This window comes from Drosophila willistoni (assembly GCF_018902025.1).
Source record: "Drosophila willistoni isolate 14030-0811.24 chromosome XL unlocalized genomic scaffold, UCI_dwil_1.1 Seg142, whole genome shotgun sequence".
In the NCBI taxonomy this organism is placed as follows: domain Eukaryota; kingdom Metazoa; phylum Arthropoda; class Insecta; order Diptera; family Drosophilidae; genus Drosophila; species Drosophila willistoni.
Genome location: NW_025814053.1, coordinates 7046910 through 7073646, shown reverse-complemented (window position 1 = coordinate 7073646; position 26737 = coordinate 7046910). Strand labels below are relative to the sequence as shown.

Sequence of the window (26737 nt, the reverse complement as noted above, 5' to 3'; positions counted from 1 at the left end):
TAAATGCCACCTGTACACACACACACACGCGCTTATGTATGTACTTACATACATACTTATATGTATGTATGGGTATATGCATTTATTTGCCACTTTTACCTTCAATGTCAATGTTATCTGCGCAGTTTTTTCAAACAAACTGCGCGATTGGCAACTAAAAGACTTAATGTATGTAAAAAAAAAAAAAGAACAACGAACAACTTTTTTTTTTACCTTACCTATATGTCTGTCTATTCTGTTCTGCTCGCCAGTGTCAGGTAGTGCCATTTGTATTAGCAACCTGAGAGAGGCAAATGAAATCATATATATACATTTTTTGTTGTTTTTTTTTTTGTGTTTGTGTGTGTGTTCGTTTTTTTTTTGGATACAAAACAATGAGTGTGTAATTATTATCTCCACGTAGTGTATAGCCATACATGTCACCGCCGCGGAAACTGAACAGATACTTAATGGCTGTGCGTGGACGCCGCCAAGAGCAGGAACCATGCGAGCGTAAGTAAAATGTAAGCGTTCGGCAAATCATAATTTCCCAATTCTACGCTATCCTCCCGTCCTGCCATCCCCCTCCCCCCATCCCCATCCCCATCCCCATCCACCTCTACATTTGCCAACCTTCATCCCAGAAGGCGCAACAGCATATTTGTAATAATCCAATTTCTTTTCGGTGACAATGCAAACTTAAACTTTAAACTTTCAAGTAACCAAATGAAACAAACAAACAATGTAAATAAAGTCCATCTAAATATGAGATTTGGTTATTACTTGCATGGGCGTAGCCAGGACTTTTATATTCCATAGTGGAAAGAGGTTAGAACCCTGCTCAAAAGTGACAAAAATTTCGCAAAAAATGTCTCTAGGGCTTGTAATCGTTTCTGGTTTTTTTTCTTTTTGACGGTCTTTATGCATATCAAATATATGAATTATGCTTTAAAATACATATACATTTACAACTAGAAATTAAATATTTATAAAGAGAACAAATATATATACACACAACAAATATATAAAGCGAATGCACTGTGAGAAATGAATGAAACAGTTTAAAATTGAGAAATGTAAAGTTAATCAACTTGAAGTGCTTCTTACATTAAAATGAAATTTGAAAGCAATTAGTGTTTTTTTTTCCAAGGAGCAATTGGTTTGCTTATTAGTATTATTATTAATTTGTTTTTATGTTTTTGGTTATTCTTTTTGAATGAAAGGGTGAGGCAAGTGCTCGTTTTGTCACCCCCTCGCTACGCCCATTATCATTTTCAGTTTCAAAATGATATTCAAAAACCACAACAAATCCATTTCCAATTTGAACAAATTAATTAGTCTTGTATTGTAATTATTTTGTTTTGTTTTCATTTTGTAATTGCTTCTTAATACGAGCATGTTGTAAATTTCATGTTTTCGTTTTGTTTTGATTCAGTTTGATTAGTTTATGTAGTTGCATGTGAGAAGAAGCATATTAAAGTTGCCAACAACCAGCAATCATATCAATAATACACCGTTGTTTTGTTCTGTCTTTCTGCTATTCTCAATGTATTCCTGCAGACAGCAAAACATCCCAAACCGACGAGGAAAAACAACGCGATCGACAGCGCAACGAGCGTGAAGCCAAAAAGGAAGAGCAGGACGCCATTAACTATAAGGTGAGTGTGGGCTGCGTCGCCAGTTATAACTCTGGAGTATCTCTATGTTCTGCGTAACGCGAATCAACTGCAAACATAACCGATTAGCAAAACGCTTAAGAAGTAAGCCACAAATGAATAATGAATCGCGGTTGAGAAATATGCCAGCATAATATCCTATATACACTAATTTATAGTAAGAATGCATTTTGCAACAATTGCATGTAAACAGCGCGACAAGGAGCAACGGGAGGCACGTTTGTTGGACTTTGAAATACGACGTCAACAGAAGCGTGAGGAACAGAATCAGCAGCGACAGCAGCAACAGCAACACCAGCAACACCAACAGCAGCAACAGCAGCAACAGCAACAACAGCAGCAACAGCAACAGCAGCTATGCCATCAGCAGCAGCAGCAGCATCAACAACAACAGCAGCAACAATCTAGTGAAAAGAGTCCGCCCACAACATCAACATCAACATCGACTTACGCAAATTCCCAGCAACAGCAACTGCAGCAACATCTACGACAGACACCAACACCACATCAGAGTGGCAGCGGAAGTGCTAATACAAATACACCTGTCACACCCAAATTGCAAACACCGCCATCAGCAACCCTCGATCGATCCATTCCACCCGCCTTTCGCAGTCGTTCCATAGAACGTGAGATTCTCTACGAACGCAAACGCTTCTCAACGTTGGAATCGGTTGAAATAAAGGTTTGTTGCTTTTTCAACATATAGTACAGTAAGCTATTCGTTGTCACATTTCAACCGATTATCAATCAAAACGTATGATAAAAGATTTAATCATAGTATTAACTGTGAATAGGGCTGATCTACGCTCGTTTTAGGGGGTAAAATAAGTCTTGGAGGTAAAATATCATTCTTTGTGTGAGATAGAAAACTTTGGCATGACCAAAGTTAGTTTCACTGCTTTCTTTCTGGTTCTATAATAATTGAATTTCTCTTCATCTTTCTCGCCCTATCCTGTCCTAGGAACACGAAAGCCCGGCTCCAACGCAGCATATTTTCAACGAAACGGGAACTCTTTCTTCAGCAACGGCGGGCCCACCAGCAACAGCTGCAGCTGCCACAGCTGCCATAATACCAATACTACCGTTGGGCGTTGCGACTCTCCGCGATGATTCTACGGAGTCCGAACAGTCAGTGCCCTGTACACAGAACCAATTGGATGCCTATCATCGCATCATGTAAGTTAACAGATATATATAAATAAACCAAAAACCAAAATGAAATGAAAGAATTGACAAATTCTAGACAACTAGTTCCTATGACAGCTATTTAGCTACATATGTATGTGTCTAGGATAGAATGGGGAATTGTAGAAAAGGATCTATAAAAAATATTAACTAAAGTTTCTTCTAAAGCTTTTGCATATTGTGATTATTTTTAAAAACAAAATGTATTACATTCTATATTATTTCTTCACATAATCATAACTTACATATTTGTTCGAGTATTTTCATATTGCAGTAAAGTAAAGAACATCTCTTATATAATGCCGCCTGTCTTGGGGGGCTTATATTGGTAAGGATATGCTTGTGTTTGGTGAAGATTAGTTAAGCCAAGAATAGGTAGATTGTCCGCATAGTGAAGCAAGTTCAGTCGATAGGCTCATCATTACCAAGGCTTGATCTATTCGAGCGTATCTCAAACATCTGTTACCCTACATTTCCTGCAACTGGGGCAGTGCGGTGGGTTATATTTGTTCGCATGAGTTCCGGCGAGGCAGTGTCCGGTAAGTATGCCTGTGGGCATCCTGCAATCTTTGCGGTTCCGCCTTAGCATCAGTGTTGCCAGCTACAAATTGGCAGGTGGTAAGGGTTTTCCACCGTTTAACAATTGCATAAAATCAAACTTAAAGATTTAAAATCCTAAAAAACTATATCCCTACATAGTTACTTATATATGTATGTACATATACATATATGAATGCGCTTAGTTGGGATAAATTCATTCATTCACTAAATAATTCCTTTTGCCAGTGAGAGCTTTCGATTGCATTGCCATAAGCTTTCTAAAAAAAAGTAGCTTTTAGCAGATGCCATAGCGAACATAAGAACTAGTGAATGCATTCCAATGGACCTATGTACATATAGATGTACATACATACATCATAGACAAGCCACATAGAAAGAAATCTAAGACTACGTAAGGGTAAAAAAGAACCAAACATACTTACAACAAAATTGAAGCAGAATTGCTGCAGATGTCGACTCAACTTCAACTCTTTCTCAGCTCGTTTTCATTTGAAGGTTTTATTATATGTCGAGAGAAACACTTGGCCTGAATTTTCCAATTCACTTTTGCTGAGATACGCCCGAAATGTAACCGGTTTATTTATAATTTCTCCATTGGGGTTACGCTTACGTGGCACAAAATTTACACTCTCCCCACGCCCACTTCCACCACCCACTCCCATAGCTAACAAACCAAACATCAGGGAGCTTTGCATCTTAAATGCGCAAATATAACCATTAACCAAGTTTCACCCATAGGATATGATAAAGGCATGCTATTAAAGTCGCCACAATGTTACAGTAAGAACGAGTGAGATGGACTATTAAATTAAGCAATTTTATTGTCAATATACCAATTGTTAGCACCTATAACAGAGCTTCATCCAGTAAACATATGAAATATTACTCATACGCCACCGAAAATGAAACCGTACAAAATGATCGCCTAAATAAGCTGTGTCTATGTTACAAGAAAGTTGCATTTGAATTTCTTTCTACTATATTTTCATACTAAACCCTAAATTGATTCGGTATTGAATCGTTGGACATCTAAATGTATATAATTTAACTACTATAATGAAAAGTAAACCTTAAACCAAAAATGTCCTAGTGATTTGTATTGACTATAATTATTATTCGTTCCCCTTTTTGTTTTTATAAATATACCTTTGTTTGTCAATCATATAAAGTATCATTACTTTTTGATTGATATTGATTGTCAATCAAATTTCTTATGCAAAAAATTCCATCATATACAAATGCTATTCGTATTCCAATTCACATACCAAATAATTAATTTGAACTAAAAACTGAAAACAAATAAATTTGCTTTTGAATTCAAAATCGATTAAAGTAACAGGGTCACAGTGAATCATCGATTTGCATTTGGAATAGATAAATAATTGGAAAAACTTTCGTATCGATCGATAAGCCAAAAATATGATCAAAAATTCAGCTAAAAGTGCTACCCCAAATGTTAGCATTGCATACCCTGCATGCAAGTTCATTATAAGTTATTGCGGATTTAATGGATGTTGTCCTTGCACCACAAAGATTCATATTACTCGCACACGTGTGTGTGTGTGTGTGTGTGTGTCAGCGTGTGCATACATACATATTGTGTTTGCATGTATGAATAATGTATAGTGTGCATACATACGTACATCTGTGTAATGTACATACATATGTAGGGAAACAGGCAACCGGCAGTTAGCCAATTTGCAGCCAAAGTGGTGGGCTGGCTGTAGATGGCTTATATCTGATGGAGATGGTTATGATGGTGATAGTGGTGATGGTGGCCTTTCAAAGTGGGACACGTGCGACTCAGAATTCACCACAAAAACAGAGAGCCGGAGACCAAAAAGTTTACTTGATGCGAATTTTAACTGCGCGCGCTCTCTCTCTCTCTCCCTCTCTCATCCCAAGCGATGGCTCTCTCGCTCTAACTCTCTCTCTGTTTGTCTTTTGATTGCTCGGTCTGGGCACACGAGCAAATTTGATACCCTTTTCTATGGCATTCTCAACTAGAGGTAGAACTTAACTAAAATCAAGAAGTTTAAAAAGACCTTGGAAATTTATGAAAGCCAAGACTTTCGAAATATTAATAGATTTTCTTTTATTTCAATTATTATTTTGGCGTAATTTAAGGGTATAGAAGATGTCCAAGTGTTGGTAAACTTGATTTCCATCATTGCCTGACCGTTACATTTTGAATAACACGTGCATTTTCGTCGTTTATCCACGAGTCTTTTGCCTCGAGCTTTGGTTTTTCTATTTTTCGCGCAAATTTTCTCTCGTTTTGTACTTTGTTTTCTTACCAACTGACGTCGGTTGTAGCTCAAAGAAAAACACACACAACAACAACAAACGGCCAACAGTTCGTATTCGCAATTTTTTGTTTCTTTCTTTTCATCGTCATCTTCTACTTCTTCTAGTGCTCTTTGCTGTTTTCTGTTTTCCGTTTTATGTTTTTCTTCGTTTTCTTTTTTCATTTCATTTCCTTTTTGTGCATGTGTTTTCATTTTCTCGACAGAGAGAGACACACAGAGAGAAAGAGAGAGAGAGAGAGAAAGAGAGAGAAAGAGGCCAAAAAATTTCTTGTTTTGACTTCTCATTGTGGTGTTACGTGTTCCGCGTGTCAGACGACGCGTCTCGCGCGCGTGTTAGGCGGCGAATATATATTGAACGAAATTAGAAAAGAAATAAAAATAACAAAAACAAAATATATAATAAATCGAAACAATCGAAACAAGAACAACAACAACAAATTTGTACAAATTCTGTATAAATGTAATAAATATCCTCCCTATATATACATCTAATGACATATGCCTGCTGACATTCACACACACACACAAACGTACACAAAACACACATATGTTTAAATTCAAAAATCAAAAAGAAAATATTGAAATTGTTATAGTCAAATATGTTTTTATTCCTTTTTTTTCTTCGTCTATGTCGTGTTTAATGTTGTTGTTTAGTGTCGTTTTTAGTGGCCTTTAATCTGCTGTGTGTTAAATAATCGTTGAACATTCTGCACATAGTTCATATTGTCCGTTGCTTGGCTTCTAAATTGGCTAACGAATTAGTTGGCCCATTCCAGAGGGTCACACTCTGATTGCAGCAATTACAAAAGAAAAAAAAAACAACAGAAACGACAAAAACGAAAGACGAAAATTATAATCGAGGCCGGAGTTGAACATGCACTGTAAAATATATATATACAAATATATATACTTATAACTTATTCATAGAAATATAAACATGGCTTGAGTGATGTGCCAAAATCAAAAAGTGAATCACTGTGAATTCAAAGTTCTAATAGTGCAATTCAAAGAGTCTCTTTCTCTCTCTCTCTCTCTCGCTCTGTTGATGTGTTTTATTTTATTTATTTCAATTACTTTTAGTGACCAACATTATTGAATAGAAATAAAAGTAGTAAGCTTAACTTAAAAACAAAAGATTTCAAAAGCAAAACATCAAAAAGTTTCCAAAGATCAGAAAACCCGCATCCTAAAGGAAACTTATAATGCCCATAACCTTGATTCTAATCAATAATTATTGATTCTGTGTATTTTTTGAATGTTTTATTTCCCCTCCTTGGCATACATCCATGTATATATGTATACATATACATATGCATATACATAGACATGTTCAACAGCAGCAGCAGCAGCCCAAGCAATGCCAAAAAACCAAGCCTAACCGGTCAATGTGGAATAAAGTCAGTGGGTCATCAGAGCAGCCAAGGGTTTTCTTTTTTGGTAGGTGGTTGTGGCGGGGGGGAGGAATAGGGGGGAAGGGAAAAGCCAAAAAATGCGGCATATCGACCGGTATGCTCTGCTCTGCTCTCTCCTCTGCTCTGCTCTCTGTTCTGCTGCTGTCACGCCATATTGCGGTCGTTGAAAAGAACAAACATACTTACATCTGTTTGTATGTGCACATGTGCATAAATATATATATATATGTATATACGAATATATATACATATGTACGTACATACATACATATACATATATTTATTTTATTATTTGCACTTTTGGCTACGTGCTGCGCAGGATTCAGGCAACGGTTCTGAATGAATAGGCCAGTAAATTCCTAACCTAATACATTTCTTTATATATATATATATATATATATATATATATATATATATATATATATATGTACGTATGTAACATCATGTACTGTACAATCAACCACATACATATGTACATACATATATATGTAAATATGTCTAGCCCTTCAAACTTACACAACTGTTTTTTAGTTCTTCTCTGTGGGTGTGTTTTTCTCCTCCTCTTTCTTCTGAGTTACGCGACAAGTTGGCTTAGACGAAGGGGATGGGGAGGGACTGGGAGCAAGTGCAGAAAATTGGATTTTAAAAGCCTGGCACCTAAATCTCTATACATACGTGTCTCTATATACCACACATGGAACTTGTTTTGTGTCTCTGTGTGTGTGCACCACAAACTCAAATTGCAATATGCAAGGCGCCCGCTGTGACTCAAACATCTGCGATGTAGCGGGCACCTGCTGGTCAGTTGTATGTAATAAGCTCTAGACGTGGCCTTTTCACAACGTCTACCCTTAAGTTTTCCGTCAAAAGCTTTCCCAGAGCAAAAACAAGCAGCGTTAATCTGTGTGTTGTGTCAAGGCCAACAAGAAAATTCCCCACCGCCCAAAAGCAATGCCAACTAACTAAGATAGTGCCAAATAGTGACAGTTAACTTACCGGTTATGGCCAACTGAGAATATTACGGTTATTAGACGATGAAAGACCTTAACTTGCCCGATCAGCCCGATCATCATCATCATCAGTCCATGTCGACTGTATTTAGAGTACTCTTAGTTTATATATAGATCATCGAAATCGATGCTACGCCTACATGCAGTACGTTTGATTTATGTACTCAAAAAAATTGTTGTTGCATACAAAAACCATAAAAACTAAATCTGAATTTATATATGCACCGACTTCAATCCGATATATTAGCCTTTTTTTTTTTTTTTCCTAATATTAGAATGACTACCAATAAAATTTGTCTTAAACTGTCTATATTGATATTTTAAGCTATTTCCACACACTAACATCTACCCAATAGCATTCCATGTATAAATGGTCCATTCATTGGTTTGTTTTTTATCCCATTTAATTCGATTTACTTTTTTATTGACATTTACGATCGATCAAGTTAAAAATGATTTCAAAATCGATGAAGCAAATCAGCTCTCATATAACATAACTTATAACTTTCTCCATATTTATTTATTTATTTACGTCAACTAACACAGCAGTCGACGAAAAAGATTAAGCTAAAGACAGATAGTGATTAATTGAAAAAGATAGCTTAGCTATATACACAACTAAACATCCCCGACCCGGTGGAGGTGTTTTATTTGCATAAGGTGCCAGCTATGCCCCGATTCACAGCCAATGTGGTCAGGGATGAGTTGCAACCAATCCAAGTCCAGAATATTATTATTGGTTTCGCTGTAGATGATTAAAAAGTATAGCGCGAAGAGAAGTGACAGAAAGATGAGGAGAAATTAGGTGAGAAAGGTTGTTAAAAGATTGGCAAAGAACACAAAAAGGTTCATGAAGAGAGTAGTTAGTCAGACATCTACTAAGGTGAATAGGAAAAAAGTTTCTGGTCCGACGTGAGGGAACACAAAAATATAGCGTATCTAGTAAATTAGTAGAAGTGATTTCGCCGTTGACTAGTTTATGGAAAAAGAGAATGCCAAAAACGAGCCTACGGTTGTAAAGTGAAGGAAGATTAATAAGAAGAAGTCTGCTAGAATAAGAAGGTAGGCGAAGACTCGGGTCCCAATTAAGACCGCGTAACGCAAACTTAAGGAATTGCTTCTGTACCGATTCAATACTACGCTGGTGAACATCACATTGCGGACTCCACACTGGCGAGCAATATTCTAGAGTAGGGCGAACTAACGAAGTGTATAAAACCTTTGTTACATAGGGATCATCAAATTCTTTGACCCAGCGTTTAATGAAGCCAAGAAGGCTACATGCTCTATTGACAATAGAAGAAATATGAACATTAAATGAAAGTTTTGGGTCAAACATCACGCCTAAGTCTTTGAACGATGGTACACAATCTAACATAACAGACTTAACAGAGTAATGAGCTAGGAACGGAGACAAACGACTGAAAGTCATAAAAGAACACTTAGAGGCATTAAGGTGTAATTTATTAACGTGGCACCAATCACAGAACGCATCGAGATCTGATTGCAAGTACTGTTGGAAAGAAGGATCATTATAACTTATGTTCACAATTTGGAATCGTTTTTGTAAATCGAACTTGGTATTCCTTAATTCCATGTGAAATGTTTTTCAATCATTTTCTTTTTTTTGTTTTTGAGTAAAAGTCCTGACAGAAATAGCACAAGTTTGATTTGCAAACTGGTTTCAAAACTAACTTAATTATAGTCCCCAACAAAAAAAATTTGGTTAGGCATCGAAATCTAGAACAAGCTTCAAATTTGATACCGAATTTAAAACGATATATACATATATACATATTCTTCCATTTTATACTTGACTTTTGTTGTACGAAATTTTTAAATTCAAAGATTGTGTGTGAAACGTTAATAACATGTATGTATTAGTCTTTCCAAATTAATATATACATTTATAATGTTTATTTCTTTGCGAATCAGATACCTCACCACCCATGAGATTGAGGTTTATTCCTTCCTCTTCCAGTTCGACTTGATGTCATTGTACTCAGTCTGCAAATTGCTAATCAGTGCACGATAAAATCATTGTCAAGGTTAATCTATAATTATCTTTTATTAATTTGAACTAAAATCTATAGCTATGCAGACAGAAATCTATATATATACATATGTACATATATATATATATATATATATATATTTATATATATACATGCGACTTGCCATACGCAATTTAAAATAAGCAGCCAATATAAATCTATTTGTGTATGCGGACATATCTGTGAATCTTCTTTAAAAATTTATAGTATATGTGCTATACACACACACAGACACGCGCGCACACACACACACATGTTTAAATTCTATGATGCAGTGTTTAAAGAACTATAATCTTTTCTACATATGCATATAATTTCGAATGTTTAAAAGTGTGGTGAAAAGTTTTTTCATTAACAATTCTCTACTTGACACAGTAACTGCAAAAAGAATTCAAACTAAATTTTGTGTCGGTTTATAAAGCGAAATTAGATGGTTCTTTGGGCTATTAATAGATCTCTCTTATCATTGAAAGATTTACCAAAACCTTATCTTACAAAAATTCTAAAGAAAAAAACATTATCTTTGCAAATCTAAAGTTATGCTAGGCTTTAACCGAGAATTGAAAAATTATGGTCTAATTTTTTTTTAGTTTTTATACCCTTGCAAAAAGGGTATATTAATTTTGGTCAGAAGTGTGCAACGCATAGAAGGAAGCATCTCCGACCATATAAAGTATATATATTCTTGATCAGCACGACGAGACGAGTTCAAATAGCCATGTCCGTCCGTCCGTCCGTCCGTCTGTCCGTCTGTCCGTTCGTCTGGATCAACGCAAACTCCTCCTAGACCGTAAGAGCTACAGAGCTGAAATTTCGCATGTAGGCTTGTATATAGTGCACAGGTTGTATATCTCGGATTCAGCCGTATCCGATCACTATATCATATAGCTCCCATACAAATGGCAAAGTCACGAACAGTGAATTTCTTAATAACTTCGTTATTTTCTGAGCTTTTGTCGTGAAATTTAATATTGGTGAGTTAATTACACATATAAACGACTATGCCAAATTTGGTCAAGATCGGATGACTATATCATATAGCTCCCATAGGAACGATCTTTCGAAAACAGTGACTTTTGTCAATAACTTTGTCACTTTTGACGCGATTGCTTTTAAATTAAACATTTGTTAGTTTAATATATCTGTTAATGACTGTGCCGAATTTGAAAAAGATCGGGTTACTATATCATATAGCTCCCATAGGTACGATCGGTGGAAAACAGTGACTTTGATCAATATCGTCGTTATTTCCTATGCTAAGATTGTAGGCCGTTCTTTCCCAACCATTAGCCTTTTTAGCTTGAACATTTTTCCACTTTGATGGCTATAGGTAAGGAAAGAGTTACCATAAAAGTTGCAAGGGTATACAAACTTTGACGCGGTCTAAGTTAACCCCGGCCGTCTGGTTTTGTATTGGCTTAACTTGTGGCAAATTCTTTTTTGGGATAGTTGAAAGCAGACCCCAAAATATTATAAAAACTTATTTTAACATAGAGAAACGTTTAGTGTTTGGAGCACCTTTCTATATCATTTGGGAAACTGGAGCCATCTTTTTGGCGCACAAAATTTTTTATTAAAGGTCTCACCCAAAATAATTGTGGTATATATCTTAGGCCTTTCATTTAAGCCGAGTAACTAAACAAATTGAGAAGTTTCAGACTTTTGCAATCCTTTTTTTATTTGAATTCGCCAAGTTCCTTTAAAGGAATTCTTTAATAAAAAAAAAGAAACTTGACACTTGATACCACTTCATATCTAATTCAAATGGATATAATCGAATTGGGCGGCATGGACCGAATTTCAGTCCAACTCAAGAGTCCAAAACCCTTGGGATCAGGATATATGTATGTACATATATGCGGAGAATTTGTGTGGCCAGCAGCTGATTCATAAATCGTGACTTGTTTTAGAAACAAAGGGAATCAAATACTTGAATTATTCAACCAAAATGGCTCAGCTTACGAGGCAAGTTTGTTGCTTTACACTTTTATTTTATTTTGTCTGCCAAAAACCGGGGTGGGGAGGGGGGGTAGGGCAAAATTCTCTGTCACGTACTCTAATTGCTTTCACAACACAAACAACAGAAGGACACAAAAAGTTACATGGCATCCGAATAATATACAGAAAACAAAAAACAACATAAATAATAATTTAACAAAAAAAAAGAAACTTTTTACTGGACTTTGCCTTAAATTATGCTTATACACATATAAATTGTGATGAGTAGTCCAGTATTAGTGCAAAATAAAACAAAAAAGAAACCTACTACATCAACAACAAATAAATAATTGAATAAACGTACAAATTCTAAAAAATCAAATTACCTAACTGATGATTAATGGTGGCCAAGTGGAAGTAAAATTTGGATGCATTTGTATCCACTACAATAGGCAAGGCAATTAGACACGAGTAACTCAAGTATTCAATATGTCAATGGCTTTATGCAATTTGAATAATGATGGCAATCAGGCTAATGCCAATAAAGCAGCCACTAGCAATGCACCTGCCACTCAACAAGCCCAAAGCCAAGCTCAAACTCAAGGGCAAGGGCAAGGACTAGCTCAAACCCAATCCGATCTGGGCCATACACAAGAGAGCATTATCGATTCAACTAGTGCTACAACACCTCTGCTCTTTGGCCACGACAACGAGCCGATCAATGCCAATTTAGTGGCCACTCAGCCACTTAGTCGCACTGGAATGGAACGAGATGGCCATGCGGGTGATCCATCAATAGCACTGCCTGCACCAGTTGCCATACAATTGGAGCTTGCCACCACCAGTAGTAGTTCATTGGCAAACACAACAACAACAACATGTATGCCGGACAATACATATACGTCAACAACTGCGATGCCTTCGCGATTGAATGGCAGCCTCATAATGGCATTGCCCAGCCCATTGAGCTTTGTTACGGGCACAAGCAATCCTACGGTAACGACCACAGCCATAGCCAATGGTGCTGCAGTCACTTCCTCCTCGACCAATGACAACAATAATAATATGGACAATGCAAGCGATGATTCGAATCCGGTAACCATATACAGGTAATGGAGGCAATATATGTACATAAAGGTCAATTATTTATGTTAGCCAAAGATGTTAGTCTTTATATATTTGTGTGTCTATTAATGTGTGTGTGTGTGTGCGTGTGTGTGTGGTGTGTGTGTGTGTGTGTGAGAGTGTTGTAAACGTATTTTATTGTTATTGTAAACACAAAGCACACACAGGTTAAATAAATAGAGATATATATATATATACTTATTCATCATTTGATCATTTAATCATTTTGAAAAAACTTTTTGAATAAGATATATCAGAGATAACAGTTAGTTTAGCTGTCATAGGAAGAGATACTTGTGTGAGGAATATTAAATCAAGGTGGATTGATTTCTATCGAAAAAACATATATGCTTAGATTATATGCCGATTTCTTTTCAGGTGCCGGGCCCCAATAGCGTCACTCGACTGTATGGAGGAGTTCAGTGGTACGGGCGGTCATCTTGATTTCGGTATCGAATCTCTCACACTATCCATATAGGATTATTATTATTATTATTATTATTATTATTATTATTATTATTATTATTATTTATGATTTGTCTTGCGTCTTTTTCTAAGCTTCAAAGTTTTAAGTTTGTTTTTCTCTGTTTTTCAAATGCCAAATGTGCGTGTGTGTGTGTGTGCGTGTGTGTGTGTGTGTGTGTATCTCAATCTCAGAATGAATTTCAGCTTGTTTAGCTTTAGGTGATGCTTATGCAATGTACTCAAATAATTAAATATTTATGTATGTACATACAAACATACAATAAACATGGTCATTTGTTTGATTAATTTGTACAATAAAAAAAAAACAAAAAAAAAAAGGAAAAGTAAGCATCTACACGCAATAGAGAACAATGGCTACACGCACTTTTTCTAGTGACAAAAAAAGAAAACAGAAAATAGAAAATTCTTTTCTGCACTTTAAAAAATAAAAAAGAATTTTCAAATATTTCACTACTAACATTAAAAGCAAGTTTTAGGCAAAATTTTCAACTGAAACTCAGAAGAAGCATCCAAAAGAAAAAGCTTGTTTGCATGGCTTAAAATTTATTTTTTTGAGTGTACTTATCCTTTTTTTTTTTTTTGCTTAGCTTCTCATTGGTTTTCAGCCCACTGTCCGTTGGCCAATGACCAAAGACAAGTCACAATAAGACAAACAGAGAAAGAAAGTGGTCAAAAACGAAATAATTTACATCAAATTTTTACCCTAACAAATTGAAAATTTATGTGTGTAAGCAAATTCAGTTATAAGGACACAGAAAATGATTGATGTTGTTATTATTTTTTTTTTTTTGTTTTTTTTTTGTCTTTTGGTTAGGCCATACAATATTCGGCTTGCCGTATAGAGCACTTAATATTTTAGCTTGGTCGTGTATTAATAGCATTGTAAGTATACTTACTTAAGTACTTACTCTTTTTAGTTTTTTTTTTTTTTTGCTTTTTTTTTTTGGTATTTCTTTATGTAGTCGTTTTGTGTTGATTTCTGCACGTTTTGTGAGTAACTTTTACAAAAAAAAAAAAATATATATATATATATACCCAAAAAAAAGGCTTTCATTCTTTTCACTAACAAACGCACATTTTGAACGAACATTTTCATGTGGCACGTCAACTGAACTACAACATGTATCTGGGCATTCCTTGGAACGCAGGCCGCTCGATAAGTCTTGGCTCGAATCCGGCATTGCCGTTGCGACATGGCTCCACTCCGACGCCTGGACTGCGGTATAAGAATCTAGGCAAGAGTGGCCTCCGCATATCGAATGTGGGTCTGGGCACATGGCCAGTTTTCTCACCGGGCGTTAGTGATGAGCAGGCCGAAGCCATACTCAAGTTGGCCATTGAAAGTGGCATCAATCTGTTTGACATCTCGGAGGCTCATTCGGAGATGGAAATTGGCAAGATATTGCAGAGAGCCGGTTGGAAACGGACAGCCTATGTTATAACCACAAAAGTGTATTGGAGTACCAAGTGAGTAATCGATATTGTGATCGTTATAGCGATCAGAGCTAAACATCGTTATCGAACATGTAGATCCGAAGAGCGAGGCCTCTCACGCAAACATATTATCGAGTGCGTTCGAGCCAGTTTACAGCGTCTGCAATTGCAATATATTGATATAGTTATTATTCATAAGGCAGATCCGATGTGCCCCATGGAAGGTAAGCAATTAAAATCCTTACCCAAAACTGATTGAGCTTGTATGTGTGTGCGTATATTTAACTATATATTATCTCATTTCAACCCACTGCCCATTACTTTAGAAGTGGTGCGAGCTATGAGTTACGTAATACAACAAGGTTGGGCCATGTACTGGGGTACAGCCAGATGGTCTCATGTTGAAATTATGGAGGCCTATACCAATTGCCGGCAATTCAATTGCATTACACCCATAGTCGAACAGTCCGAGTATCATATGTTCTGCCGTGAGAAGTGTGAACTCTATTTGCCCGAGATGTATAATAAAATTGGTGTCGGTCTTATGGCCTGGGGACCATTGTCAATGGCTTTAAGCGATACCCAGAATGGAGATAAGATATTTTTGCCTAAAGGCTCTTTCAAAACGAAAAGCTTTTCATGGACCGAAGATGAGATTAATCGAAATGTAAGTTTCGTTTTTTCTTCTATTTTTTGATGGCATAGATTTGCGTATTCTTTCTATTTCCTACTTTCTGTTCTGTAGGCTGCACTTTCCCCCCAAGGTAGTTGGGGTAAGGATCGTATCGAAGAAGGTCGCCGACATTGCGATCGTTTGCGAGATTTGGCAGCTCTCGCCGAGAAGCTTGGCTGCAGTCCAACACAATTGTCTATTGCTTGGTCTCTTAAGCACGAGCCAGTACAGTGCCTTCTATTGGGCGCTACCTCAGCAGAACAATTACATCAAAGTCTGCAATCACTTCAGGTATGTGAAGATATTTAATGGCAAGTATTTGGGGGGGGGGGGGGGGGGGGGGGAATCGTTCAGTTTTAGAGGTTACATCCCAGGCTAATCCCTTGAAGTAATAAGAAGAATTTGTTTAACTAACTTTCTCTCCTTCCCTACTTTTCTCTCTGTCTTACTATATTTTAGCTACTGCCGCGACTGTCGTCAAGCGTTATGTTGGAATTGGAGCGAATCTTAGAGAATAAACCAGTGCGGCCGCCAATGATATCAACGTTGGCCCTTCGGTGACAATCAGCTTGCCCGCAGGGTCCACTCAGCCTGAGCGGTGGTGGACCCTGCGGTGCTGATTCGCCAAAGCATGAGGATGAGGCCTTTATTGACGAAGTGGACGCTAAGGATGCTACAAAGCAGGGTTTCTGTGTTATTCAGTGACGAAAGGAGTCCTTAGATATTGATAATAAATTTTTGAAAGTGATTAGTAGTAAAACTAGCCTAAGTAGCAATACTATGACAACAACAATAAGCAAGCAAGAACTACAGCAGCAACAGCAGCAGCAGCAGCAGCAGCAACAACAAACAATGCTCAATAATAGCTCCGCAGCAGCAACAGCAACAACAACGATCACAGGACCTGCCATTAGCCAAACGTTTGCAAGGACATGCATGGTCAGCGTTAGCGGATTCAACGACACAACACAAACACAATTCGATCCTTTACATTCAGGCGGCAGTGGCAATCAATTGATACGCATTATTAGCCACTGTGACTTGCCATGCCCCGCCCCAGCTCAAACACTCTCCCCTCTACCAGCATCCACACTGACACCGAAGCCAACTCAATCCCCATCACCATATTTTCTATCACCCTATATGGCTGTAGGAGTTAGTGGAACTGGGCCAAGTTTACTGGACCCATCCACGGGCAATATTCGTCGTTCATCGACTTCCGACATCAAATCGAAATCGAGTACAACCGATCTACTGAGACGGGCACGGGAACGGCGCAGTGCATCGCACAGTGGTCTCACCCGTGGCGGAATGCGTGGTGGTGGCATTGGCATGGGCATGGGTATGGGTGGTAGTGGGGGTGGTGCTTGTGGTGGTGCTGGGCGACGAACTAGCATGGCCCTCTAGGATAATGATGATCAAAGATCGTTTTATCCCCCCTATCTTTACATTATTTTGTCGTCATATCTTTTATCTAGATTTTGTTTCTCTTTCCCCTTTTGAATAGTGCACACATTTGGCACACATTTGCACTTTCCTCTTCTTCTTCTTCTTCGGTCTGACTGTCTGTCTGTCTATGACTTTTAACATACTATATACATACATATATATTAATCTTTAGGCCCGCTCATGCTCACACCCTTCCAAAATTTTATGACAATATTAGATCCTAACTACCGTTAATCAACAGCCAATATTCTATCTAATCATACATTGAGAAAAAAAAAACCCAAAAAAAAAAAAAGAAAACATACTAAATTTTTTTTTGTTTTTTTGTTAATTACTTATTCTAGTGAAATAAGAGCCTTCGCTCGCTCACTGTGTTATACACACACACACACACACAAATACACACACACAGATACATAAAAATTGTGCTTACATCTTATGCGCATCTTAGATCATTAAAGTAAAAAAAATAAATTATGTGAAATTTCATATCAAGACAAAAACAAAAACAAAAAAATGCAAAGAAAGATAAAAAAAAAACAGTGAAAAGCAGAAAACAAAGAAAATAATTCATTCTAAAAGTCTTTTCGATTAATCTATTGTCAAACTAAGGGACTTCATGACAAAAAATACGCAATTTTTAGCTAACACATAGAACAATTGAAATCAAATCTTATAATATATATATAATATATATATATATATATATATATAGGCATTACTAAAATAATTAGCAGTAGATAAAACAATGAAACAATTGAAACAAAATCAAGCAAATTTTTTTAACAACAAACAAACCAAAAGATGAAAAAGAATATTAAAAAGAAGAAAAAACCCCAAAAAAAAACAAAAAAAACCAGAACGATTAAGCAATTGCCTTTCTTAAGAAGTTTATATTTTAAATAAATGCAGAATATACATACATATATATACACATATACATACATATATAACAACAACAACAAACAAACCAAAAAAATAAAAACCAACACAAAAAAATGAAAGAAATAATTGAAATAAAATTGTTATTATTAAATAAAAATAGTTGCGTATAATTAATAAAAAAAACCCAAAACAAAAACGAAAGAAAAACAATTGCAATATTGTATGTATGTACGAGCCTCGAACTCTTTCTCCTTTACCACCCCGCACCATCCATACACACACACACACACACACACACACACCTAGGCATGTAAAATAAGCTTAGTTTGCCCCCTGAAGTATGCAAAGATTTGTGAACCAAAAATCACAAGGTACAGAACATTGCTAATGTTTCATATTTAGTGTGAAAAATGAATGAATTATTCAGCATACTTTAGGGGGCTGAATTTACATCATTTTATATCCCTAGATCAAACTTTGCACACAAGATCCTTAAAATCAGCAAAGACACTTTCTTATACACACACACACACACACATGCATACATCAATGGTACATGTAAAATGTTCATCATAATATGTATATTGGATGTATATGTATACAGTGAAACCTCGACATAACAATCTTCGGTATAATGAAAAGCTAAATATAACAAATTCTTGGGTCAAATGTCTTAAATGTCTCTTGAGTAACCAAAGCAAATCTATAGATAAATATAAAGAAGAGTTTAACCCTTCAACGGACTCGTTATATTGCGGTTTTACTGTACTTATATACAAAAGGGAGTGCAACCAAAAAGCGTCTGAAACCATTAACAAAAATAGTTAAGTTAACATATTTAAGGGATAAGTTAAATAAAAGCTGTAAAAACATAAAAAAAAAAATTTGAAAATTTGTTGCAAGATGTCTGAATTTGCCTTATAGAAAAGTCGAATCCTCTCTCCAAACATTATAAATAGTCCATTAGGTGACAAAGTGTTCTGCCTCAAGGTCAGGAAACATTGTTACGTTACCCAACACCGAAATGTCCCACAAACTGTGCTTTCTATTACTTTAGCTTGTAAAGCCTAATTAAAAGCAATTATCTAGTAAGAAATGATGTGTTACTTTTTAATTTAGTGTTAATAATTAAATTTGTTGAATTCTTTTAGATAATTAATTAAAAGTTTTCAACTAAGTTCTGAAGTGATAACTCAAAATCAAATTTTAGTGGCTGCATTCCCTTCTATTAGCCCTTTTCTCCTTTCTCCACCTGCATTACTCATAATTGCTTGTCTAATGTATTTTTTATCATTGAAGTACATAAAGTCTTTTTCACATACGGACTGTGATTTAATGGAAAAAAAAGAAAAACAAACAAATCATATATATACACATCTATATATATTGTAATATATATGTATACATATGTATATTGATGAAGATTCAATATATTTAGTTCTATAAGAAAACAAAATAAACATAAAAGCAATAAACATTAGCTCAAGCCAACTTAAAAAATTTCCTTCGAGGTGCATATGTAACTAACTTAATACTTACTTACTTTAAATTTTGTCAACTAACTGGTTTAACATTTCAAAATGTGATTGCCTTATAACGTACACATAAAATAATATGCAATTAAGACAAACATACATACATATACACGCGATAAACAAAACAAAAATGAAACTAAAAAGTATGTATTTATACATATATGATTCATTATAGCATTATTAGCGATCTGCCATTTTGGAATCGAAATAAGTATACTGCTCACTCTGCTCACATTTTGCGTTGAGTTTGACGATAGAAACCAATAAAACATTTAATGACATTGATTTGTTTTTTTCTTTCTTTTAATTTGCCTTTTGTTTGTTCTTTGCATTTGTAGTTAATCCGTCCTTAAAAGAAAAACCAAAAGCAACTAACTAATAAATAAGAGTAACTAGCCCTTTAGCTAACAAATATCGACTAGCCACTTTCATCCAAATTTGTACTAAGCCATGCCAAAGAGAAAGATAGAGGGAGATGGAATAAATCATTTTAACTTTGGCAAAATTTTAAATTTCTTCTTATAGGCAAAAGGTACTTTCTTAGGCCAAAAATTGCCTACTGTTTGGCTTAGAAAGCTCCCAGTTGGATCTACGGATGAAGGAACATTGTCCCTTAAAGTATGCAATAGCCTGTAAAAGTATTAATTTCAATAAATTCCCATATTTTCGTATATTTTATAACTTAAAAAGTGTTTTTGAACAATATATTGCTTCAAAGATTATCAACATTTCAAAAAGGAAATTCCTGTGCTGCTTATTGCATACTTTAGGGGACAAAATAACCCCTTACTTCACATCCCTAGATCCGCTAAGGCCGCAATCATCAAACAAAAGCAATCAAATTCCAATTAATTATTTGAACTTCAAAATTTAACGAAATGAAAATAAAAGAAAAGAAACAAAAACTCGCCAATTTTCCACACAAAAAAACATATCGCTCTATAAGCAATTAGTTTTCGCCCTTTTTCTTTGTTAAAGGAAAGAAAGAATCAAGGCGAACCAGCAAATACAAATTTTGAGGATATCAATCCAAAAAAGGTCGCCAAATCTTAACTATTTTATGTTAAATGTGTGCAAAATCAAGTGAAAAAGAATGCTTTGGTAATTAATCTGTATCAAGTTTAAGTGAAATATCATAAGCTTTTCTAGTTAGACCTAGGGAAAGGAACAAATTTATACGAGATGTTAAAGATATATCTATATACGATGGGCAACATGTCGTATGTGTGATATTTGATTAACTTCATTGTGAACTTGTGCTTTTATGTGGCATCTTTTATTTGGTTTTCTTTAGTTTTTCTCTTTTCTTTTATTTTCTTTTCTTTTTCTAAAACAATTAGATATGAATAATATTACAAATGTAGTTTCTCTTGGCGCTTTGATTTTTGTTAAACATTTTAGATACTTACACTGGGTACATACATACATACATATGTACAAATCGGTTACATACATACATACGCATTGACATATTTATACATACTACATACATAAGTACATATGTATGTACATTGGACAGAGATACATATGTACATAGAAATTACATCACAAACAAATAAACAAAAATTATGTTTTTGTATCATTTTAATCTGTTGTTATGTATATTATATTCAATCATAGCTAGTCATATATATTATAATGAAATGGAATGTAAAAGTGAACGAATACATCATATATGCTGATGAAATTGTTGATAAAACAATATGTTAAAAAGATGTTGAAAATGACTAAACAAGATGCATTTGTGTGGAAGAATACATATTTCTCTATGTATGTACATTTATGAATGTATGTATACATATGTATCTATGTATGAAAAGCCTGTTAATTTCCAAGTGTGTATGTATGAATGTGTGTATGTACATATGTACATAAGCAGCTATGTATGTATGTACTTAATGCAATTAATTTGCCAACTTTATTGAATGAAACTAAAAAGTATTAAGCAATTGAGGCATTATGAAAACTAAAAAGATAACTAGTAAAAAATATCTAGACAAACAATTTTACTTGCTATAACAACTAAATAATACAAGCATGAGAAATCTATGACAACAATAATAATACTAGAACAACAACACTTACTTTATACATATATAAAAAAAATACACTTAAATAATACAAATACAATAAATAATAATGTGCTTAAAGAAAAATGCAAAATGCATAAACATATATATATATATATGTATATATATATTTAACAATTATTTTCTTATCGAAACTGGCAATAATAATTATAAACAATGTATAAGTTAATCTTAATATCAATGATTAACATTTAAGCTAATAACAAGGCAAAGACACACACTCACACACACACACACATACACATACATGAACATACATACATATATAGTAAGTACTTGGTATGCTTAACTCTGTTAATTTTTTTTTTTTGAATCAAAACTAAACTACCTAAGTTTAATAATTTAATTTCGCGCCAAGCGTATATTGTTAAACAAACCAAATAAAAAGAGAAACCTAAAAATTTAATAAATTATTATAAACTCAAGCAAAAAAAAAAAAACAAAACACTTATATCATAATTAAAGACAAAAAGCAAAAGCAACTAAAAAAGAAAAAAACAAACAAAACCATTTTTGCACAATAAATCCGCAGCCAATTTTTATATACTCATACATATACACAAAGTGTAATGTCTACTATATATATAATCTAGTCTTAAGTTGGTCAAGATGTTAGTACATACATACATACATACATACATACATACATACATACATACATACATATATGCTATGTCATCAGCTGAATGAAACATTTTCAACAATTCTTTTTGTTATAATACATTGTACAAATAATTACTAAATGGTAGATATGCTATGTATATCAAATCTGATATTATTTAAAGTGATTCGCTAACTTAGTATTAATAATGTTATCAAATCCATATCTGTTTCGAAATATCATACATACATACATATATGAAACGCTTCATTCGAATCAAGTCCGAAAGTCTGTTTTGAAATTGAAATTATCTATTTGACCAATTTAGTTTTCTTAGTTTTTCGAAAAACGTGATTTCTGGCCCGTTTGTTTTGAATCAAATTGATTTTGGACATTATTCCAATTAAGATTTTGGAATCGTTTGATAACAAGAACTGTGAAACCGTTAACAAATGTGCATTTTTACATTGTTACATACATACAAACATATGTACATATATGTACATAGAGATGTATTGTATAGGGAAAAGCAAATCTAATGAACAAATAGGTAACAGCAATAATAACTATGAATATATATAGTACAATATACATATATTAATGGGTATATGCATGCATATGTACATGTATATAGTCTATATACATATATATGTGTATGTGTATGTGTATGTGTGTGTATAGAAATATCTTTTTTCCACATTGTCAGTGGCATTTCATCGTGTATTCCATTTGCTCCTTTGTGGATACAAGCACAGGGAATAACAACACAAATTATGTACTCTTACCACACCCAAACTAATACCCACACTCACAGACACACACACACACACACAAACACACCCACTTGCAATATACAGTGAAACCTCGATATAACGAATCTGAGGGGGATCGCAAAATTATTCGTTATATCTATTGATTCGCTATAGGTACTGAAATGTAAAACCTTAGTCCTTTCAAGGGACTTAACAAAAAATTCGTTATATTGGGTTTTTCGTTATAACGAAGTTCGTTATATCGAGGTTTCACTGTAGTTGAAAACTTGAAAGTGTAATTGCCAAATCGAAAACCAATAAACACGATTTTCTTTTGCTAACTTAATCAATAAATAACAGATGAACCTCTTAATAATGTATGTATGTATATATATAATAAAATGAATTGTTATATATACATACATCTTACGTAGTTATATTTGACTATAACAAAAAACATAAAACGAAAAACAATAACAAACAAAAAAAAAAAAAAGTTTAGACAAGAACAAATTGTTTATATTTCACTGTTAAGAACATTTAATACTAATAATTGAAAAATCGATTGATATAATATATATAAATTAATAATAATAACACCAGCAGCAACAACAACACAGCTAAAATACTGAACAATTATATGAAATACAATCTCTTCTCTTTAACCAAAAATCATAATGCTTTTCTTATACCCATTATAAACATTTCGCATCAATAAAAATACAAGTCCATTTCAAGCAAAATCAATTTGCTCATCTAAATAAACAACCGCAACTTTAACTTTCTGTATAATTGTGATTAACTTCGACTTGGTAATGATATTAGGAAACATAATGAAGGAAAGATGAATAAGAATTCAACTTTTACAATATTTAATGACCATCTTATGTCACATACTAGTTCTTACTGATGATTTTAATCTCCTGCAAATTATTAGAAATGAAAGTTGTTTCTAAAAAATATTAAGACTCTGGTCGAACCTAATGTGAAGAATTGCTCTGCAAATTTTTAAAAAATTTAAAAACAGCGGGAATAAAATCAAACTTTCTGGCAGCGCCATCAGTTACATTCGATAATTTATAATTTAATCTATACAGTCGATAATTTATCACGTATACTCGATACATTGCATACCATCGATAATTTTTTCCGCAGTATCTTTTTTTTATTAATTTTTGAAAAAGTGGACAACTAAACGAAAAAGTTTATCCCACGAGGAGCACATCCTCGAATTTTGATAGTTTACGTCTGTTTTGGTCTTAAGTAGCTTTCGAAAATAATTACCAACACCAATATATCGATATATCGATGGATAACATTGATGTTTTTTCCATCCCTACTGCATTGTCATCTTTTGCCGAGAAAGGAGTTAAATCCGCAATACAATTAATATCAGCACTATAGCACATTTAATTTGATTTACAATGGAAGTTGATGAAGAAGAATTCGAGGTTCCCTCCAGCAGCAGCAAAGGCGAGAAGAAACGTTTCGAGGTCAAAAAGGTACATACAAACATAGAAAAACGTTGCCCTTGGGGCAATTTCGAGCACAGTCATGCCTCTGCCGCCATCACTACTAACTTTTCACTTCTTTTTTCCCCGCAAAACTCACACACACACACAAACAAACAACAAAAAAAACAGTGGAATGCTGTGGCACTTTGGGCTTGGGGTAAGTAATTTTTGTCAAAGTTTAAATTTAGGGATTACAATTTATTGATAATCTACACTTTCCAGATATCGTTGTGGACAATTGTGCCATTTGCCGCAATCATATCATGGATCTGTGTATTGAATGCCAGGCGAATCAGGCATCAGCAACCAGCGAAGAGTGCACCGTGGCCTGGGGCGTTTGTAATCATGCCTTCCATTTCCATTGCATTTCACGTTGGCTGAAGACCCGTCAAGTTTGCCCACTGGATAATCGTGAATGGGACTTCCAGAAATATGGTCACTAGACGAGCAACGGCAACACTAGCACACACACACACACCGACACATGCACACACACACACACTTATTCAAACTCACATTCATATAAAGGATGAGCAGAAGTGAGATGACCAGTTTCTAGCAACTGGACAATCTTAATAGGAGCATAAAAATCTAAGTGATTCTATTGTCATAACTAATAAATATAAAAATATAAAACTATATGTGAATCCTTTGTCCCCGAAAATATATGGGGGTACAGTGTTAACTGCCTACAAGCAATGGAACTGAGAGAAACCTATTCCGATGGATTATTCGCACACAGTATTTGATAATCATAGATATAATCTTTGTAATTTATGAACAAAACAAAAAAAAAACTATGCGAATAGTTATTAAATTAACTTTCCGAAAGCACAACTCACAAAACATTTTTATCAATGTCAATGCCCTTTTCTTTGGGGAATGCCTTGTTGAATATCAATCGCTTTGAAATTATCCTTAACTGACTGTTGCTTACCTTCCATAGGCTTTTTTTTATACATAATGGCAATTGGAAACGAAAATTGGCGGAAACCCACAAGAAAATTATTCTCCAAGGAATCTATTGAAATTTTACTTAGACTATATATTACATAATTAAGCAATGTTTTATAAAGTTAAAGGCTGCAAGTTAAGAACAACATCTTCTAATGGAATGGTGTTGCCTATGGGCAACATTTTGTTTGCATCCATTTTAGTTCAATCCTGAAAGGATTAAGTGGAAATCGCCATGGAATGTTGGTTCCGATGCTTACGAAGTTTTAGTTTCATTTGAGGCAATCCAGATGGATCTAGCAGATTATTACTGATGATGATGAGATGATTCCGACAATCATGGAATCATAAATATATGTCTTATATATATTTTAGACAATCCCTGCCCCATGGAAATGCTCTTTAAATAGTTCAAAAACTGGCAAAGTGTAAGAATTAAATTTTTTCTCTTGTTTTAGTTTATTTATAATGAATGTTTGTCGTTTGTTTTTTTTTTTTTGTTTAAATTTTGTTTTCTAGTTTTTCTTTTTTTTGTTTTTTTTTTGCTGCGGCTGCTGCTGTTGTTGTTGTTGTTGTTGATTTTCGGATGGCTTAAAAAATAAAATACACAGTATGTAAATTACAATTACAATTATATATGAATATAAAGTGTGTGTGTGTGTGTGTGTGTCTATATATTGTAAGCATACTACACAATATTAAAATGTATAGATATATATATGTGTATACATATGCATTAAAATAGAACAAAACAAAAACTTTGTAAGAAATCCAAAACTAAATCAACTTAAAATTGAACTCAAATTTTTTGTAGCGTGCGCTCGCCCTCTCTTTCTCACTCGCTCACTATCTGTGAGGCGGCGCCGCCTTTTGTCTCGTTTTTCTTTTTTTGCATAAAAACTAAATTAATTAATTATAATTACTAAATTATCAATTAATACAGCTACGAACACTTATAAACAAATTCTAATCAATATGATGATGGATGTAGGTGGGTGGCGGGTGGGTTGGGGATACAGGGAAAGGTGTGTAGGTGTGTGTGTGTCATAAAATCAAATGAAAAATGAGGATCTAAATATTTAGAGATAAAATATAAAACAAGAATTTTGCATATA

General features: G+C 34.5%; 2 protein-coding genes across 4 annotated transcripts; both read left to right on the top strand.

The window, feature by feature from the left end:
* Nucleotides 1–379: 379 nt before the first annotated feature.
* LOC6644879 (voltage-gated potassium channel subunit beta-2) lies at nucleotides 380–16665 on the top strand. Of its 3 annotated transcripts, none has more exons than XM_023176992.2 (10): nucleotides 380–492; nucleotides 1540–1637; nucleotides 1849–2337; nucleotides 2617–2831; nucleotides 13628–13698; nucleotides 14884–15202; nucleotides 15266–15393; nucleotides 15499–15836; nucleotides 15915–16133; nucleotides 16302–16665. In XM_023176992.2, exons 1-10 carry the CDS (start codon nucleotides 417–419, stop codon nucleotides 16401–16403), a joined length of 2055 nt encoding a protein of 684 aa, XP_023032760.1. In that variant the 5' UTR covers nucleotides 380–416; the 3' UTR covers nucleotides 16404–16665. The 3 variants fall into 3 exon arrangements, with proteins under 3 accessions (XP_023032760.1, XP_023032759.1, XP_023032761.1); XM_023176991.2 differs by having other exon boundaries at nucleotides 381–492; nucleotides 15496–15836; XM_023176993.2 differs by lacking the exons at nucleotides 380–492; nucleotides 1540–1637; nucleotides 1849–2337; nucleotides 2617–2831 and adding an exon at nucleotides 12464–13233 and having other exon boundaries at nucleotides 13628–13674.
* Nucleotides 16666–24479: 7814 nt separating this feature from the next.
* LOC6644881 (RING-box protein 1A) lies at nucleotides 24480–25315 on the top strand. Its single transcript, XM_002067415.4, has 3 exons — nucleotides 24480–24656; nucleotides 24798–24825; nucleotides 24891–25315. The coding sequence occupies exons 1-3, from the start codon at nucleotides 24579–24581 to the stop codon at nucleotides 25109–25111; spliced, it is 327 nt and encodes a 108-aa protein (XP_002067451.1). The 5' UTR covers nucleotides 24480–24578; the 3' UTR covers nucleotides 25112–25315.
* The last annotated feature ends 1422 nt before the right edge of the window (nucleotides 25316–26737 follow it).